At 39.8% G+C, this 20,572-nt stretch overlaps 1 protein-coding gene and 1 long non-coding RNA gene across 5 annotated transcripts; one reads left to right on the top strand and one right to left on the bottom strand.

Annotated features, from left to right (window-relative positions):
* Positions 1 to 1,343: 1,343 nt before the first annotated feature.
* Positions 1,344 to 4,523, bottom strand: LOC106782558 (uncharacterized). Of its 2 annotated transcripts, none has more exons than XR_011432578.1 (3): positions 3,099 to 4,523; positions 1,922 to 2,010; positions 1,344 to 1,667 (listed from the first exon to the last, which is right to left on the bottom strand). It is a non-coding gene; the product is annotated as an uncharacterized lncRNA (long non-coding RNA). The 2 variants fall into 2 exon arrangements; XR_001379786.3 differs by having other exon boundaries at positions 1,922 to 2,015; positions 3,099 to 3,165.
* On the top strand, positions 3,156 to 16,875 carry ZFP37 (ZFP37 zinc finger protein). 3 transcript variants are annotated; one of them, XM_005605708.4, is made up of 4 exons: positions 3,156 to 3,404; positions 8,374 to 8,500; positions 8,794 to 8,928; positions 13,906 to 16,875. In XM_005605708.4, the coding sequence occupies exons 1-4, from the start codon at positions 3,192 to 3,194 to the stop codon at positions 15,459 to 15,461; spliced, it is 2,031 nt and encodes a 676-aa protein (XP_005605765.2). In that variant the 5' UTR covers positions 3,156 to 3,191; the 3' UTR covers positions 15,462 to 16,875. The 3 variants fall into 3 exon arrangements, with proteins under 3 accessions (XP_005605765.2, XP_014591456.1, XP_023484440.1); XM_014735970.3 differs by lacking the exon at positions 3,156 to 3,404 and adding an exon at positions 3,619 to 3,688; XM_023628672.2 differs by lacking the exon at positions 3,156 to 3,404 and adding an exon at positions 4,569 to 4,590.
* Positions 16,876 to 20,572: the final 3,697 nt, after the last annotated feature.

The following is a 20,572-nucleotide window of genomic DNA, read 5'->3' as shown; positions in this document are numbered from 1 at the left end:
GGTAAAGCCTCACACAAGATCAGTTTGTAGGACATTTCCTAGAGACTATTGTAAAAAAATTCTTCATAGTCAAGAGCTAAAATGCAGGCTAATTTAGGCGACAGAGTTAGAATCTCAGGTACCTAAAATTGTATACATAGGAGAGTCAGCTGACACCAGCGGAGAAAACAGAGTTTATAAAAAGCAGAGACAATTTTTCAGGAGTTTCTTTGATATTACAATTTTTTCACTCACTTGAAAATGTCTTAACATATACAAAAACTCACATGTAAATATACAACCCACACACTGATCCTTACAATCTTTACAAAATTAATCCAAGTATAAGATTTTCTCTTTTCTTATTATCCTGGACTAGGAAATTGACTGACTCTGCCATGTGGAGAAATGATGGAACTTCTTTGGTAAACTGATACGTTCCTGGTCACCATCCCATGTCCTGTTCTCACCAACCTCCTTTATCTCCCTCATTTTCTCTTTCCTATTTCCCTCTCCTTTGCTTCCCTTCCTCCTCTGCAGTGCAGAGAATATCCTTACCCTACCTCTCCTATGCTTTTCCATCCAGTTCTTCCTCTAAATACTGTTCCCCATAAAGGCTCTCTGGGGATGACTGATCAATTACTAGAATCAAGGTGGCTTGGAGAACTGCTAAAATTTAGAACAGCATTTTGATTATGGATACATTGGAATTAGTTTGGATTTGTGAGGGAATACTGAAGCTTTTAAAGAAAGGCCTGGAGAGACTGGCCTGTCTCTCTTCTCTCAGAACTAGCTGTGAGGAGATAGAGAGCACAGAGCTATTTTTAGAAATACAAGCATTGGACCTGATTAGATGGTAATATCAGACACAATGAAAGTTAGGACTATATCTGAGGAAGACGGGAAGCAACTCTGGACACTCAAAAGATGAGGATCAAAGAATACTCTGTCAGGGACACAGGATAGGGAGCTGTGTCCCAAGTAGTTGAAGAGGAATCTCAGTTGAGCAATTATCCCTCAATTTTCGCTGAGTCCTTAGTTTTCTTTTGCTACATAACAAATTATCATTAACTTTACTGGATTAAAACAATACAAGATTATTATCTCAGAGTTTCAGCAGGTCAGAAGTCTGAGCATGGCATGGCGGAGTTCTCTGCTCAAGGTTACACAAATCTGAAATCAAGATGTTGGCTGGGCTTTTTCCTAATCTAGAGGCTCCACTAGAGAAACATATGCTTCCAAGCTCCCTCAACTTGTTAGCAGAAGATCATTTCCTGAAGTCCTTGTTGTCTTGTTAGTTGTGTTACCGAACTTGAGGTGAGTTCGCTCACCCGTTGTGCAGCAAGCCAATCTCTGACACCGGGTGTGGTGGAAGAAAGTAGGAATTTTATTTTTGCACAGTGCTGAGCAAGGAGAGAGGGCAGCTAACGCTGAAATCCCAAACTCCCCGAAAAGCTAAAAGGAAGGGTTTTTATTTGGGGTTTTAGGTAGGGGAGGGGGAGCATATGGCCTTGCTGGTTGGAGCTTTCCCACCAGCCTGTCTTCGGCCTTGAGACACTTGCAGAGAGGAGGGAGCCTGTGACCTTGCTGGTCAGCAGCTTTCCCACCAGCCTGTGTCTCTTTGCGGCGAGGAGATGATCCAGGTGCTTGTCCTTGATGGTGTCTGTCTCCATGGAGGATAGTGGATTCTGGAGCCAGGAAGCCAGAAAGTAAGCAGGGAATGAGTGTTTTGGTTTTAACCCCATATATGCTGGGTTTAATGTGGGGAAACTGATATCAGGGTCGGTATCAGTTGTAGACCAAAAAACACTCTCTGCTCCCAGAGGGCACTCTTAGGTCCTTGCCATGCCACTCCCTCCATAGCTCTGCCCACCCTTGGAATTTCTGACTTTAGGAAGGATCCACTTCCTTCTAAGGAAACACCTCATTGGGTCAGGCTCACCCAGGATCATCTTCTTTTTTATGATCTCGAAATCAACTGCTTTGGGATCTAATCATGGGAGTGATATCCCATCAAATCACAGCTTCCTCCTGCACTGAAAGAGAGGTGTACATCTCACAGAGGTGTGTACATTGCATCAAGGTGTAACACCAGGGGGTAGAGATAATGGTGGTCATATTAGAATTCTGCTTATCACAATATTTATAACACTTTGCTAGGCCCTAGAGTTGATGCCAGAAGACTAGGCAAAGCACTGTTGGGATTGTTTGAGAATAAATGGGAACCATATCACTGTGATTTGTTGCCACCCCCCAAAAAAAAGTTAGAAAAAAATTCAGTAATAGGATGGGGAGACTAGGCAGAAACTGTCCCGAGATTAGGGGGCCTAGGGAGTCTTTCTCATGAGTTCAGTGAAGAAGCACTGAGAATTGTATTGAGACGAACGATTGAGAGGACCAGGAAAGCAGGTGCAACCACTGCTGACTGAGGGATAACTAGTTCATTCCTCCTAAGTGAAATGTGCAAAATGGAGTATGTTTGACTCTGGACAAAGGAACAACGTATTTGGGACAACTTCACTAGCCTTCTGCCCCATGGTAAATTCCAGCAGGGCGAACAAATGCTATGTCTACCTGAGTCTCCACTCTTTCTGCATTACGCAGCATAGTACAGCAACCTAGTCTGCACACATTAAAAGGTCAACAAATAATTGTTAAATGAATGACGTTGAGGCATGAAATCGTGCATTGAGAAATTATTTCTGCTCCAATTCTTAATTATTTGGCTGAAATAACTCCGTCAAACCCGGGTTCGCACTGAGGGGTGATGTGTTCCTTTAACACGTGGCTTCATTTTTTTCTTATTGTTCGTATATCATAAATGAAAAGACATCACATATTTCAAAGATTAGCGTTCTCTCCCTATAAAAACAATGATATCTGCCCGATCGGGCATTTCCCCCTTTTTCCTTCCAATTTCTCTTATTATCCTGGCTGTCTGGAGTCCGCGCTGGGCATTTCGATTCCCGGCCGCTGTCTGCACTGCCTGATTCGGAAAAGCAACTCTGAATTCCATATTCAGGTGGTGCAAGCTCTGAGCGCCGGGGGTGGGGTGTCAGGCACAGCGAGGCACTCTGCAGGAGGTAACCGAGCCCACTTTCCGCCCGCTCGCATCTTACCACTCCAGGACTCTCGGAAGAACCCCCAGCGCACCCGCCTCCGAGTCCGCCGCGAGCCCGGGGTCCCTTCCGTACGGCAGAGCCTGGGTCAAGATGGCCGCGCCCTGGGCCGTTCCCAGGGGCGCCGCCATCACAGCTGCCGGACCGGCTGGGGCCGCGCTCCGGGTGGCCGCCATGTCGGCCGCCGGCTGCGATCCGATGCTGACAAAGCTGGAGATCGAGGACCTGAGGAAGAGTGCGGGAACGGCCGACGAGGTCGGGTGTCCACCGGAGATGGCCGTGTCGGAGCCCGGGGGCAGCGCGGCGGTGAGTGCGAAGATGGAGCGGGCGCAGTCGGGTGTCAGAGATGGTCTAATTGGGGGTCAGTGATTGGAGGGTTACTGTATTCTCTGAAGATAAGTGATTTGGAAATTGTTGGAGGCGATGCGGAAGGGCCTTTTGTGAGGTTAGTGTTCTGAGGCATCTGTGGGCTGAGGGATGATGAGGGGATGGTTTGTGGCGTCAGTGAGTGCTACAGGTTAAGGAAATCAGTGTTTTGAGGGATCTGCGGTGACAGTCAGGAGGGAGGAGAGTCTGGCAGTCACTGAAAGGTCAGGCTTTGAAAGGCTTGGCGGATCGGAAATTGAGGGCTTTGTAGTGTGTTAGAGATTGGAGACGTCATTGGGGGTCGGCAATTTGGGATGTCTGTGGGAGCCAGTAATTATGGGTGCCTGTGGTGGTTAGAGACGGGATTGTCGCTGTCAGTGTGCAGAGGTACGTGCGAGGAGTTCAGATAGGAGTTTATTGCAACAGTTAAAGAGAACAGATGATGATGTTTTAGAATAGGGTTGTAGCAGTGAAATGAAAAGAAATCAGTTTAATAATACATATGGAAATGAGCAAAATAGGACTTACTGATGAATTGATATGGAACAAGAGGGAAGAGAAGAATCAAGATTTACATCTAGACTTTTGGCCGGAGGAACTAGATGGTGATTCCATTTTCTGAGAAAGGGTTAGGTTGGAGAAGATGAGATTTGGTAGATGGAAATGGCAGCCAGGGTGGATGACAGTGGTTCTGTTTTGGCCATGTCAAGATTCCCATTACACATTCAAGTAGAGATGTTGAGAGCCATTAGATATATGAATGTAGAACTTAAGATGTCTGGGCTAGAGAATTCATATTTGAAAGGAATCAGCATAGAGATGGTATTTAAGGCCATAAGACTGGATGAGATCACCTAAGGAGAGAAGGTAGATAGGGAAGAGACGGGGGCCAAAGACAGAGTTCTAGATCACTCTGACATTTAGAGGTCTGGTAGAAGACAAAAGAAAAGAGAAAAAAAAAGGACAATGAGGGATAGCCGCTGAGGTAGGAGGAAACCTGTGTAAATGTGGTGTCAAAGAAGCATAGAGGGGCCGGCCCGGTGGCGCAGCGGTTAAGTGTGCACGTTCTGCTTTGGCGACCCGGGGTTCGCTGGCCCGGATCCCGGATGGACCATGGCATGCTGTGGTAGGCGTCCCACATATAAAGTAGACGAAGATGGGCATGGATGTTAACTCAGGGCCAGTGTTCCTCAAAAAAACAGAAAAAAAAAGCATAGAGAAAAAAGCTTTTCAAGATAATGGGAGCAGCCAGTTGTGTCACGTGCTCTTGTGAATCCCAGAAATATGATTATAGAGAATTTGACTTTGGCAAGATGTAGTTCAATGGTTATTTCAATGGACTAGAGCTCTTTTAGTGGAGTAACAGGGGTAAAATCTTGTTGGGATTAGTCGAAAGAATTGGAGGTAATGAAGTAGAGACAGCAAGTATAGACAACACTTACCAAGAGTTTTGCTGGTAAAGGGAGCAGAGAAATGGACATTGGATGGGACATGAGATAAAGAGAGAGTTTTCTTCAGATGAGTGATATTAAGGCAACTTTGTCAGTGGGAATGATCCAGCAGAAAGGGAGAAATAGGTGGTACAAAAGAGAAAGGTTAATTGCAGGGGTGAAGACCTTGAGAAGGCAGTTGGGGATGGGATCCAGAGCACAAGTGGAGAAACTGGCTTTAGGTAAGAGAAGGGACATTTCCATCTCAACAGAAAGGAAGACAGATGATATAGGTTTGGTAACAGTTTGGTGAATTGGTGGTATCAAGGCAAGGCAGTTCTTGTCCATTTGCATTTATTTTCTCTTTGATGTATAAGGCAAGTTCATCAGCTGAGAGTGGGAAATGAATAGATGTTGGAGAGTTCAGAGAGAAAAAGGAGAATATTTGGAATAATCATCTTGGAAAGAAGAATAGGATGCTGACAATATTGGATGCCCACTTGAGACACATTATAAATTTGAAGTGAATCCAGTCAGCACAGTTGTTTGATTTTTCTCTTGCGATGTTCAGCTGCAAAGTTGCAGGGAGAGATTAAGACAAGAGTTGGGTTTGACCAAGGTGAGACTTTGCTAGGTGAGTACAATGGAGAAGAGGGGTAAGGAAGATAAAGCGGTTTTCAATGGAGTGTGTATGGTGCTAGAACAGTGAATCCAAACAAAACAGAAGAAAAGTAAGGCTATAAGGCAGTAGAAGATTATGAAAAAGTGGTTAAGATCAATGGATCAGAGGGCTCAATGAGTTTGGAGAATTATTAGAATGGAAGTATTAGAGAAAGTGAGCTGGCAGGAAAGGAAATAATGGTTAGAGGGTAGAATGTTTGAAGTAGAGATTTTGGAGGTGGTAAATTGATGGCAAGGGCTAAGGAATGGATGGATATGAATAGGTGGCTGAGTTTGAGTGGAAGAAAAGATTGTTGGAGTCAGGAAAGAGAGAGGCCAGGGTGTTAAATGGCTCTTCTACATTGACACAGAGATAGTGCAGGAGCTGTGGTGAAGAGGAAGCTGGTGCTAAAGTTTTCAGTGAATAAGGCAGAATGGCTGTGCAGAAAAGTTAACATAACAGGCCTGAAACTACTGTCCTTAAAAAGCCCTGCTTGCAAGCTTGGCTTTTGGCTGGCATCTTAGAACTCAGATTTCAGGAGGGTTCCTCCATTCCCACAACTGATAAAAGTGGCTCCCTGTGCCTAAACTATGTAAACAATGTGGTTCATGCTGAACACCTGCTTTCCTTCTAGGACTCTTGGATTTTTGTATGGGCAGAAGGTACCCACATGAACAGCCCCTCAGAAAAACCTTAGCCACTGAGTCTCTAATGAGCTTCCCTGGTAAACAACATTTAACAAGTGTTATCACAACTCATTTCTGGAGGAATTCAGTATGTCCTGTGACTCCACTGGGAGAGGACTCTTGGATACTTGTACCTGATTTCCTCTGGACTTCACCCTCTGCACCTTTGCCCTTCACTGATTTTGCTTTGTATCCTTTCGCTGTAATAAATCATAGCTATTGGTACAACTAGCTGCCGAGTCCTGTGAGTCCTTCTAGGGATTCGTCAAACCAGAGGGCTCATGGGTTACAGTCTGGTGACACTATAAACAAGCTATGGATTTTGAAGGATCCAAGAGAAATGGTTGAAAGTAACCATTTACCTCATCTTCATGCCCTGAGGCACATGGATTATGCGGGGAGACAAACAGCTTCCACTGGGGAGTGCTGTAAGGGAGCAGGATCCTCAGGAGAAAGGTAGATTTTGGTTAAAGCAAGCAGGTGAAGGGAATGGTTAAAGAGGTTGAGGGTGTAGAGGAGTTTGCTGGCAGTGGTTAGGATTTCTGTAAAAGCCACTGTTTGAGAGTCCTGTTGGAGTCAGTGACTGGGGATTGATAAAATAAGGGATTTGGGTTACGCGGGAGGTAGAAATCGATGTGTTCTGTGGGTATCAATAGTTGAGGAATTTGTGGGAATATGTATTTGGAGTGTCTGTGGGGGCAAGTGATTGGAGAGATCTATTGCTGTTAGTGATTGGGAGGTTTGTTGAGATCAGCCATTTTGGAATTATAGGCTCAGTGATTGGGAGGGCAGTGACAATCAATGATGGGGGTTATTAGGAGTCAGTAACTGGATGTTTGTGAGGTTAGAGATTGGTGACATATGCAATTAATTGATTGGTGTTGTGTGGAAGGAAGGGGTTATCTTTAAATGTTACAAAACATGTGTGAATGTATAATTTTCCCATAGCTGTATCATTCTCCTCTCACTTGCCTAGTAAGAGGAAAACTTTAACATGCTTCAATTTCTCCCCTATCCCCAACCCCTACCAGTTATATTCCTGCTTATTTTTCTTTCATCATACATCTTGATTTTAAGGATACTTTTATAGCAATTGCACAGGAACATTATCAAGTTATTTAGATATAGCTAGACATTTTACTGGTTTTACTATTCATAGCTCTCTCTTGTATATTATTCTTTCCCAATCTTAAAATCTTGATTATGATCCAATTGTCCTTCTTTTAAAAATCATTCCTTTTCTTCCTCTCCCCACCCCCCAGTGTCTCCCTGCCTCTCTCCTCCTCTTTATTTTTAAAGTACATAGGTAATATACTTTCTGCATCCTTATATACCTAAAATACCTTACTTTCTTCCAAACATAAATGATTTTTTGACTGGTTATAAAATCAAGGGTCTCAATTCTTCTACCTCAGAACTCTAAAACGCTAGTCCATAGTCTTCTGTTATAGAAGAAAAGATAAAGATGATTCTGTTTCTTTCTTTCTTTGTTTATTTTTTGGTTACTTGTCTTTTTGATATTTGTATGATTTTTTTTTCATCCTCTTGAATAAACAAATTCACAGTAGGGACTGTCTTAGTCAGTTTGGGCTGCTACAACTAAGTACCATAAACTGAGTGGCTTATAAACCACAGAAATTTATTTCTGACAGTTCTAGAGGCTGGAAGTCTGAGATCAGGGTGCCAGCTTGGTCAGATTCTGGTGAGACCCTCTTCCAGGTTGCAGACTTCTTGTTGTATCCTCACTTGTCAGAAAGAGCAGAGAGAGGAAACAAGCTCTCTGTTGATTCTGATAAGGGCACTAATCTCATTCATGAAGACTCCACCCTCATGACATCATTTAATCTAATTACCTCCCAAAGGCCCTATCTCCTAATATGATCACACTGAAGGAGAGAGTTTCAACATATGAATTTTGGGACGACACAAACATTCAGTCCCTAACGGGGACATTTCTTAATATGACTTTTGTTTCTCAAAAAAGACAATGCAAAATTGGGTAGAGAATAGGTATCCTATACAATATCATGATCAACAGTGAATGGTCAAGGTAAGAAGAAGTCATTAATATCCTGTCCAAATCACTCACTAATATGGATAACATTAGACTGAATAGGAATATGTTATTACAGGGATCAGTAACATTCAAAGATGTGACTATGGCCTTTACCCAGAAGGAATGGGAGCAACTGGATCCTGCTCAGAGGAACCTGTACAAGGATGTGATGCTGGAGAACTACAGCAGCCTTGCTTCAATGGGTAAGGACCGTTCCTTCATAATTCAAAATGTGTCCACTGTGATACCTTCTCTCTGAAGTCTGGATTTTTATAGATCAAAGAGTTTTAGTCCCTTTTGGGTACTAGACAGGATACTTGTGCCCCTGCCTCAACAAAGGAAGTTCTACTCAGATGAGGCACATGGGCATCTGTATTATGAAATTTCGGAAACCATGTATTTCTTATCCTTTTAAGGCTCTAAAGCTCAAATGTTAGGGCTTTATTTCTGGGATGGCTGTTGTTATACATCAATTTCTGCCCTTTCTCATGAGCAGGGTATCAAGCTGCCAAACCGGACATGATCTCCAAGTTGGAAAAAGGAGAAGAGCCATGGTTGGGGAAGGGGAAAAGACCCAGTCAAGGTGGTCCGAGTGAAATAGCAAGACCCAAGCAAATAGGAGCCCATGGAAGTAAGTTCCTAGTTTCTTGGTGGTAACTTTGGAATTCTTCAAAGAATAATTTATTCTTACATTCTTCTTAAAGATCCCAGATCTTTCTTTCTTAACCAGAAAGTAGCAGTAGAAAAATATCAGAATCTCCTGGGGGAAGAGGAGTTTAAACTACAAAGATTCTCTAACCTTAGAGATTGTAATATCTCATCCTTCTATGAACTGGTCCACGTGAGAGATTCTCATATGAAGTTACTATAGTTGTAAGCCAGTGTTATGTATGAGACTTTGCTTCTATCACTTCTATCAGTCAGCTTAGGCTAAGTTATGCTCCAGTAAATGATGACCCCAAAATCTTAGCAGCTTACAACAGGAAAGAGTTGTTTCTTGCTCAAGCTACAGCCCTATTCCACATTATGTTGTGGACCTACAATGAAGGAGCAGTCCCTATCTGGCAAATTCTGATCTCATGGCAGAGGGAAAGAAGAGTGAGTGGAACCACATGATGACTCTCAAAATCACTGAATGGAAGTGCTGGATATCTCTTTCTGTCATTTTGTTGGTTAGAGCAGATCACCTGGTCACTCCTGAGTTCAACAGGGTATGAATGTATAATCCTTCCACAGGGAATAGTAATACAGTCTGCCACATCACTCAGGTTGTGGTGGGAAAAATGGTGAAGACCAGGCCTCTAAACCTTTGGTACAGCCCTTCAGATGCCTAACTGACCCGTCCATATACTGTCTTTCCTCATCCGTGTTCTCTACTGCTCAGCTTTCAGAAGGAGCATTGATCTCTCTTAGCTGTTCTCTGAATCCCAGCAGTGCGTTTTAAAATTATCCTCCTTTTTCCTAATATCCTCAGTTTTTCTCCCTTCCTCTACCCACACTCTGAGACCCCATGGTATCAAATTTCTCTCCTTATATATTCAGACATTCTTAGATATGTCCTCTTTCCACATCTGTTGGCATGATGCTCCTGCCCCTAATTACTTTGCATTTCTCTCCTTTCACTGTGAAATGCTCTAGACTTGTGGTTGTATACCACAGTGCATCATCATTTCCATTTTCTCCTTAACCCTTGCAGGCGAATCCCACAGAATTCATGCCTCTATCTAAATTTCTGACTTTAAAGAGACTACTGCTTACCTTCCAATGCATATTTTAATAGTTTTGATCAGCCTGAAATTCTTGCTCACCCAGCTTGACTTATACCATTTGAATCTGATCTTATCCTCTAAGTGTTTCTTTACCCTTTATTTCACCAGATTCTCTTCCTTCTCACTTTGCTGAAGTGTCCCTAAGGTTTTATCTTCTGCTATCTGTTCTTTTTTTTCCATTATATTTCCCTCAAATGAATCATCCATTATGTAAATACAAACTATTTATTCTACACTGGTGACTTCCAAGATAAATTTACCTTGTCCAGATAAATCTCCAATTCCTTTGTCTTGCACTCATATTTTAATTGCTTATAGGATAGCTCATTGTCAGTGTCAGAAATTGAAAACTCTATCTTTTTTTCTAAATTAGAGCTTCCTTTCACCTTTGTTATTTTTATCAGGGTCTACTCTGATTTAGGCCTGTCTACCATGGAGTTCTGTGAATCTTTGCTTTCTGCTTTCTCTCTTGCTATCCTCTCCTCAGTTCCTGGTTTGTTTGTTTGTTTTCCTCATTTCTCACTGACATCATCCAAATCAAGTTCGTATTATCTCATACCTAAATTGCTCCAATTCTTAGGTGGATTTGTTTAGTCGTTTTTTTTAATAACTCATCTTAGATGTTGCCACCAACCATTAATATATTCAGCTATTATTTAAGTCACTATAGTTCCCAAATTAGCAGAATGTCCACAATATCTTTTTAAGTTTCCTCTGACCCTGAATTTTCCAAGACTCCATGACTTTCTGAGACCAGAGGGAAAGTCCTTCAAATGACAAATGACAAGACCTTATGGAGTTTTTGATCTATTCATCAGTGGCTCCAGTGTTGGCTCTCTTTACTTTTTGCACTGATACTTGGTGCTACAAGTGAAAAGTAATCCTGAGTCATTTAATACATCTTTGTCATTGCTACTGTGACTCTCTTCTTGGTTCAGGTTCTTATATAGTACTTGGAGATTCTGCAAGGATGGACTGTTCTGTTCCCTCCAATGATTTTCTGGGTCTAGTGAGCTCCATACTTCAGTTTCTAAAGTTATAGTTATTTTAGCTTAAAATTCATGTTTTATTTACTGTCTCAGATTCAAGACAAGCTTACAGCTTTAATCATATGCTCTGCCAGACCCACCTCTCCCTTGGTATTACTCTGTTATTATACCAATTCACTAGTTCAGATTCTCGTCCCTTCACTCATGGTAAATTTCTCTTGTAGTGCTTTATATGTTTTTCTACTGGCCAATGTCAGTTGGAACCAGCCCAAACCATCATTATAAGAGGTTCTTATAGTGTTTCGCTACCAAGGAAAAGGTTTGAGTTTTGATCCCTTTCTTCCGAGAAGGAAATTTGCCTCCCCAGCATCCTTGGCTATTGGAAGATTCTGCTTTTGCTATGCTACATAAAAGTCTTGTTATACTCATTCTCCCAGGATGTTTGTATCACTTAAAATTTTCTAAACGAAAAAGCAGCTAGCAACTTCCCTTCTCCCTACTGTATCTGTACCATTACTATATCTATACTTACAAAACTTGATCTTCTACTCCATGGGAACTAATCTCTTAAAGTCCTCCATAGAAATAACATTATTTCTGGGGGCTAGCTCTGTGACCAAGTGGTTAAGTTCACACACTCTGCTTTGGCGGCCCAGGGTTTTGCCGGTTCAGATCCCGGGCGCGGACACAGCACTACTCTTCAAGCTGTGCTGAGGCGGCATCCCACAAAGCAGAGCCAGAAGGACCTGCAATTATAATATACAACTATGTACTGGGGGGCTTTGGGGAGAAAGAAAACAAAAAAGAAGATTGGCAATGATATTAGCTCAGGTGCCAATCTTAGAAAAAAAATAACAGTATTTCCTGGGGCCAGCCCAGTGGTGTAGTGGTTAAATTTGTGCACTCCGCTTTGGCAGCCCGGGGTTCATGGGTTCAGATCCTGGGTACGGACCTACACACCACTCATCAAGCCTGCTGTGGTAGAATCCTACCTCCAAAATAGAGGAAGATTGGCAGAGATGTTAGGTCAGAAACAATTTTCCTCAAGGCGAAAAAGGAAGATTGGCAACAGATGTTAGCTCAGGGCCAATTTTTCTCACCCAAATAATAAGTAACAGTATTTCCTGGCTGTATATTCAAATACCATAGCTCTTTTCTGTTTGATCCTAGTTTTCACTTTATCCACATAATGCTTCATTATGAACAAGGTGACTGTTCACTCTCTATATCTTTCTGAGGTTATGAGCTGAGCTTTCTGAGGTCTGAGCTCTTACATATGCTTCTCTCTTTGAGTCTTTGTGGATTCTCACCATGAAGATTTTTCTGCTTTTCCATGCACATAGTTGGAAAAGGCCACCCCAAAATTGTATTCCCAGCTCTTACGCTTTTAGGTTTTTATACATGTGATAGCCATATCTAGTTAAAAGTAGTCTTTGGGTTTCTATTCTAAATTCTTAGGCGTGAGAATATTATTGGACTACCTGGGGCTCCATGTTTACCACTGTCCAATTGGTTGTTTTCAACCAGAGGTTGGATCGTGTAGTACAAACATGGCTGCCCACATCTGTGAGTGGGGGTGGTGGTCTCGGGGAAGGGAAGCCTGCATTGAGAAGATACGTTAAAATGTATAATTGTGTAATGTGTGGAGGAAAGAATGTGAACAATTACTTAGAGCTGGGAATAAGCTTAAAATTTATTACAGGCAATTAGTAGAATGACCTAGCAGAAACAAAGGTGTGCTCCACAGCAAATTGTTGGAAAACAAGTATGTGTGTACACTGTAAATCCAAATGGTGTAAAGCTGTTTGTCAATCTCATTACTGTGAATTTCATCATATGGTAAAAGCATCAGGGAACTCAGAGAAACTGTAGTTTTTTTAGTACAAGAATGTCATTATATTGATCATGGGTGGCAGCAGTGCAACACCCTTTCCTGCTTATTCCCTCAGTCACCTATAAGCTGTTCTGTACTCCTTGATGGACTTACCTTATTCTTTCTATTTTGGCTCTTTGGGGTGCAATAACAAAAATTTACTTGAGCTAGCCTAAGTAAATAGAGGAATTTATTATGAGGCCGTGGGTATATCTCTTGTAACCTAAGGGTAGATACTTCAGTCAGACCTTACCAGGGATTAGTACCAGGAACTGGGAAGCCATTAGGAATTAGGATTGTGCAAATGGTCTCTTTGAGGACACATGATCTTACATCTCTGCTTCTCTGTGTATATATGCTTCATTCTTCATACTGATTAACTTTCTGTTGAACACAGGGAAAAAAGGCTTCACTAGTACTTGTCTAATAGAATTTTTTAAATTTAAGCATCCAGTGGAGACTAACTAGAGTCTAAATTTTTAGAGGAAGACTCTTGTTGGACATCTTGGCTTTTGCCAGATGTCTCCATCTGTGACTGTGGAGAGTTGGATTAATACGGTGCAGGCTGTAGGAGCCAAGTACTATGGGTTGATTGTCAGTCATCAAAGCTGTGCACCTTGGGCTAAGGAGAGACCTCAAAAAATGTCATCTACAATCAAAAGCTCTTTGAACTTCATCTGTTCTGTCTTCTCTGCTCGTGTTATTTCATCTTCTATCCCAGGTTGCAAAGTCATATTAATAAATAGCCAAAGCTTTTTCTAATCACTGTTATCAATTTTCTTTTCTTGTTTTTTACTATGGCACTTTCGCCCTCAAGTGTAAGAGAATAGGGACATTTGTGCTTGATAGGTCATTCATTTTGGGATACTAGGCTTGAATAAAGATTCAACCCCACAACAGGGCATTTCTTTATGAATTGTATTCCAAATACAAGAGTGCAAAGATTCACAAGAATGTCTCATTGAATTCCGTTTTAGAAGTCCAGCAAGATGATGACCAGCTAGAGAATCACCAGGAATCTCAAAACAAACTCCTTAGGGAAGTTGCATTTAAGAAAAGAACTCTGACTAAGAAGAAAGGCCATGAATGTAGTTCATTGGGGGAAAAAAATGTGAGTACAAAACATCCTCCTTCAAAAAAAAAGCTTCTTAAATTTGAGTCACATGGTAAAAGTTTGAAACAGAATTTAGATTTACCTGATCATAGAAGAAACTATGTAAAAAAGAAACCTGATGTAGCTAAAGAGCAGAGGAAATCATTCAGCCATAGCTTATCTGATACAAAGAAAGAAAAAAATCAAACTGGAAAGAAACATGAGAAATTATCCAACCAAAACCCTTCTAATAAGCATGACAAAACTCAAACTGGTAAGAAACGTGAGAAATTAGTTCATTCCATACACAGCTCTTCCCATACTAAATGGGACAAAATTCAAACTGGAGAGAAACATGAGAAATCATCCAGCCATAGTTTATCTCCTACTAAGCATGAAAAAACCCAAGCTAAAGTGAAACCCTATGAATGTAATCAGTGTGGGAAGGTTCTCAGCCATAAACAAGGACTCGTTGACCATCAGAGAATTCATACTGGGGAGAAACCGTATGAATGTAATGAATGTGGGATAGCTTTTAGCCAAAAGTCACACCTTGTTGTACATCAGAGAACTCACACTGGAGAAAAACCATATGAATGTATTCAGTGTGGCAAAGCCCACAGTCATAAACATGCCCTCACTGACCATCTAAGAGTTCATACTGGGGAAAAGCCCTATGAATGTACTGAATGTGGGAAAACCTTCAGACACAGTTCAAACCTTATTCAACATGTGAGATCTCATACAGGTGAGAAGCCCTATGAATGTAAGGAATGTGGAAAATCCTTTAGGTATAATTCATCTCTTACTGAACATGTGAGAACTCATACAGGTGAAATACCATATGAATGTAATGAATGTGGAAAAGCCTTTAAGTATAGCTCATCTCTTACTAAACATATGAAAATTCATACAGGTGAAAAACCCTTTGAATGCAATGAATGTGGGAAAGCTTTCAACAAGAAGTCACACCTCATTATACATCAAAGAACTCATACTAAGGAGAAACCCTATAAATGTAATGAATGTGGAAAAGCCTTTGGACATAGCTCATCTCTTACTTACCACATGAGAACTCATACAGGTGAAAGTCCCTTTGAATGTAATCAATGTGGGAAGGCCTTCAAACAAATTGAAGGCCTTACTCAACATCAGAGAATTCATACTGGGGAGAAACCCTATGAATGCATTGAATGTGGGAAAGCCTTTAGCCAAAAGTCACACCTCATTGTACATGAGAGAACTCATACTGGGGAGAAACCCTATGAATGTAACGAATGTGGAAAAGCCTTCAATGCAAAGTCACAACTTGTTATACATCAAAGATCCCACACTGGAGAGAAACCCTATGAATGTAATGAATGTGGGAAAGCCTTCAAACAAAATGCATCCCTTACCAAACATGTGAAAACTCATTTAGAAGTGAAATCTCCTGAATGAAATGGATGTGGGAAATCTTTTGAATGAACTGAAGGTTGTATTTTACCTTAGAAGTCTTCTGAATTTCAAGAATGTTAGAAGGCCTTTAATAAGAAGTTCCAGCACGTTACACATGAGAGAATTTGAAAGTGAAGCTTCACATAGAAGCAATAGATGGAGAATTTAAACTTGATACCAAACCTTCTATGGAAAATATTGTTTTCTAAATCTCAATTATTATAAATGATGTATGTGTTCAGATTGAAATATAAAGCTTTTAAAATTGTTAATAAGTTGAATAATCAGAGCAATAGAGAAAACAAATTACATATGCTAAGAATTCCTGAGTTGCTTGAGTGTTGTGTACTTAAGCACCACACATGAGAACTGAATTTGCATATCTGCTTATTGCCATATATAAATGTGTGTGGCCATTGGTATGGGTCTCATCTTTGATATTATCACCCAGCTCTTTCTTAATGTCTCTGTTAGCTTCTGCATCAGTAGAAAACTTTAAAAAAGAGTTATTATTGGTGCCAGTCCCATGGCCAAGTGGTTGGGTTCGTGCGCTCTGCTGTGGTGGCCCAGGGTTTCGTTGGTTGGAATCCTGGGCGTGGACATGGCACTGCTCATCAAGCCACGCTGAGGTGGCATCCCACATGCCACAACTGGAAGGACCCACAACTAAGAATATGCAACTATGTACCCGGGGGGCTTTGGCAAGAAAAAGGAAAAAAAATAAAAAACAAAACACAGATGTATTATTTAAAAAAAAAGAGTTAGTATTTATGTAAAAAATGTTAACACAAAGCTAAGAGAAAATGAAAGAAAGCAGCTGAAGATACACAGGTACTGGTAGGGAATGATGTGCGAGATAAATTGTTAGGTGAAAAAAGCAGGTTGCTGAACTGTGTATATAGTATGTTCCTACTTGTGTACAAAATGGTGTATGTGTTTGACTATCTTATTCTGTCTGTGTATATGTATGTATGTATGTGTGTATGTATGTGTGTAGATATATATATGTATATAAATATTTGTATGTGAATAGACTTGGTTTGAATAAATACAGAAGGAATTTAATAGTGGTTGCCATTGGGCACAGGAGTACAGGAATAGGGTCTAGGATTGGAAATAGACCAACTTTTTATTGTATACTGTTTCAGTTTTTTTATCATGTACATATATTATTGTCACAAGTAAAATTCTTTTAATATGCATAATTCAACACTAATTAAAATTTTCACTGAGCCCACTCCATGATGTTGTTTGACAAAGTAGAAGTTTCTGTGCCTATTCATGAATGATGATGAATCTGAGGATATGGTATTAAACTTGATACTGAATTCACAGAGACTTCTCCTATCCAGCACAAGTTCTTTCATTGAAATAATAAAATATAGTTGTAAATAATGAATTACAACTATAACTATAACTCAGCAGTGTTTGCCCTTTTTTGAAAGACTGAAAATGAATTGTGATTGAAGGTGAGTGAAAGTGATTTTCTGAAAAATCATCCCATTTTGTCTCCTATTCAAAGCACTTATACACAAACACCTCATTCTGGGATTTCAAATGTATTGCTACAAATGCCACTACTCCTTGTTCTTGCCCAATTAGCAGACATTGTTAATAAATCTCTGCAGTCTTTCTGAGTGAATCTAGACTTGTCCTCAGAATCATTCTTAAGTATGCATTCTGGAAGGTATTATGAATCCATTTGGGCTTGCACAGGAGACCTATTTTCTGCTGCATACCAAGATTTTTTTTACTCATGAGTCATAGATAAAAAATACAGCTGAACTGTTTTAAAATTTAAGTTGTTATGCTAAAAACAATGATGTTAAGGACAGAAGTGGTTTTCTAATATAAAGTAATAATAATATTTGGCATGTATGTCACCTTTTACATTTTTCACAGCACATTGACTACATTACTTCATTTGTTCCTCAGAACAAACATATGAGTCAATAAGCAAGACTTGCCTAGTCATCAGCAATTCTGCTCAATAAATATTTCACCTAAATATTAGTCTAGCATAATGATGGGCCTTCAACAAATACATAATTCAATGCCATCCTTGCAAATATTTCCCATTCAAGTTCCTTCCTTCCTGACCTCCTCATTTCAGAGAATTAAAAGGTATAAATATTGAGAATGGAATTTGTGTGTGTGTGTGCATGTGTTGAAGGATCAACTCATGGATATTATGACCTCATTTCCAAATAAATTATTTACATTCAGAGGAAGAAAATGCAATGTGAAAGCCATTTCCACTAGTAATTTATTACCAAGTGGAAATCTTGCACTGTGCACAGAATGAATCATCATTGTCTGGAACTATAGATAATCTGCACTTTTTAGAAGGATAAAACAATTGCAGGCTATGGCTAGGTTAAATTTACAACACCTCTTGGAGAACCCATAACAGTACCATACATGGACAGTCAGGAATATAGTTATTACTGAACAGTAGAAATGAATGCTGAAAGCCATCCTGTGCAGTAAACAATGAATTAAAGTTAGCATCAATGAATGAAGAAATGATGTCTAAAAGTGATCAGAGGTGAACAATAAAAGACAACAGACATAGAGAGGTGAGTCTAAATCAATGATACCCAAACGTTAGCATGCATCACAATTGCCTGGAGGGCTTGTTAAAACACAGACTTTAGAAATGGGCCCCACCCACAGAGTTTCTGATTTCAGTCAGTCTGTGGTGGGGCCTGAGAATTTGAATTTTTAATATGTTCTCAGAGAATGCTGCTGCTGCTGCTCTGTGGACCACACTTTGAGAGTTACTGATTTATATCATTGTTTAAGTAAAATTTTAAAATAGTTTTAAATGTTTCTGAGATATTTCTTTAATATAAGGAAGATAAAGGGACATATACCATAAAGTAAATGGTTAACAGCTTTTAAACATTTATTTATTCAAGTAATATTCATCATCTCCTATATGCTGGGCACTATTCTAAGTCCTAGAGATACAGTAGTCAACAAAACAAGAAGGAAAAAAACCTTGCCATACAGTTTAATTCTAGAGTGGCAGACAGACAATAAACAAATAAGTAATTAAAATACAGAGTATGACTGATGGTGATAAGTGGTACAGCAAAACACAAAGCAGGGAAGGGGAATGGAAGTGTAGAGGAACGCGGTTTTATATGGTCATGGTGGTGGTGAAGTAAGCTCAAGCTCACTTAGATGGTGACACAAGCAGACTTGAAGAGAGTGAGGGAGAAAGTCATGTATAATATACGAGGGAAGAGCATTCCAGGCATACATCTTTTAGAATCTAAGGGTGTGGGAAAAGAGAGAAAGATGCTGAACTCCTCTGAGATAATGAAGAAGAAAAATAGGAAATTTTAAAAATTAAATCAAGATTTAAAAAGTACTAGGTTTGCAAGAGAGGCAGAAATCAAGATCTCTCATACATCGCTTTTGGTCATCAAGGTTGTACAACGTATTAAAATGTATATCTGACAGTCTATATCAAAGCCTTAAAATGTCTCCCATCATACTTCCAGTAATTTAGTCTGTGATGCATAATCAATGTGTACTACAATATTTGTCATAGAACACAGAGAAGTTGGATATAAGATAAATTGCTAGTTAATTGATTAAATAAAGCATGATACCCTCATAGAATGGAATACTATGACATTCAAAGTCATGTTTTCAAATTATAGTTAAGAAGACACAAATGGTGATCACGTATTATTCTCAGTTAGGACTGATGCATCTCTAGGCATCAATTAAGTGATCAACTAATGAAGAAAAGCAAAGTTTTTCACAAAATCTCGCTGCTAGCAGACTTTAGCTAACATCTTGACTAGAAATGAGTCACATGACTATTTTAAGAGAGCCTTAAAAACTTGGGATCTTTGGCTTCTTAACCTTCATAATAAGGAAGGAAGGACAAGGGCATTAGAAAATGGGTGTCGAGCCAAACAATCTATAACATCTGAAATAATAATTAAGTAAAAAACATCAGGTTACAAAGTGATACATACATTAAGATCTTAATTTAAAAATATTTATCATGTTTATACACACAAATACATGTGCTGGAAAATGCATAATATTGCCATCATTATGTGACAGCGGTTCTTTCAGGATTGTACGAGTAAGTTTTATGTTTTTCTAAGTAATTTTTATATTTTCATGAATTAATTTTATTTTGTTATAATGGGTCTCCATTTTCGGTATGGCCAAGTAGATTCTTACTAAACCTGACCCTCCCACAGATAACAATTATAAACTCTGGACAACACACATACACACATACAACGATGACCTAAAGGTACTGGAGAGTGAACAAAAACGGATATGGAAAGGAGTTGAAACTTGAAAGAAGGGAATGGTAGGAGGTTTGATCACATTTTTATGGCTCTTAGCCTGAGGAAATACTGAAGTTGGTGTGGCAGGGGGATAATTTGATAGAAAACATGCAGTATTTTTGACATGAAAAACCATAGGACTGAGTTTAGGGGAACCACAACTCCTGGGAAGTGGAGGCAAGAATCCTAGAAGAGAGAGACTCAAAGAGGGGGCAACCCAAATTCTGTGAGTAAACTCTGCTCAAGTCTCTGGCTGACCCCAGAACCACACATGTATGTTATGGACTCCTAACCCTTCAACTAAAGACAAAAGATCTGAGCTTTCATTTGTGCTGCTGCCTCAGAGACAGAGTTTGAAGTTCAAATTCAACCATACTAATTAATTGATAAAACAAAACATTAACACTCTTCAGAGAAATATATCAGAATCCAGAATCTCCATAACTTATCATTCATGATATCTAGGATAAAAGAAAAACTTACTTGACGTTCAAAGAATTGGGGAAACATGACCCCATTTCAAGAAAACAGACAACCAACCCAGAAATTGGAATAAGCAGAGGAAGATATTAATATAACTATGATAACTATGCTTAATGAAATAAAGAAAAATATGCTCACAGTGAAGGTAAGGATTTAAACCCAGCAAAGAAATAGAAACTACAAAGAAAAACCAAAAGAAAATTCTAAAACTTAAAGATATGTCTGAAATTTAAAATTCACTGGATAAGTTTACTAACAAAATGTAAAGGACAGAGGAAAAGTCACTGAACTTTTTTTTTTTTGAGG

The sequence above is a fragment of the Equus caballus genome, chromosome 25, assembly GCF_041296265.1.
Source record: "Equus caballus isolate H_3958 breed thoroughbred chromosome 25, TB-T2T, whole genome shotgun sequence".
Classification (NCBI taxonomy): Eukaryota; Metazoa; Chordata; class Mammalia; order Perissodactyla; family Equidae; genus Equus; species Equus caballus.
This window is presented reverse-complemented; position numbering and strand designations above follow the sequence as displayed.

Excerpts from the sequence above, each read along its gene's own strand:
- ZFP37 (XM_005605708.4), top strand. The coding sequence starts at position 3,192 with ATGGCCGCGCCCTGGGCCGTTCCCAGGGGCGCCGCCATCACAGCTGCC. Across the intron at positions 3,405-8,373 it reads AGCCCGGGGGCAGCGCGGCG|GGATCAGTAACATTCAAAGA; the intron begins GTGAGTGCGAAG and ends ATGTTATTACAG. Across the intron at positions 8,929-13,905 it reads GCAAATAGGAGCCCATGGAA|AAGTCCAGCAAGATGATGAC; the intron begins GTAAGTTCCTAG and ends ATTCCGTTTTAG.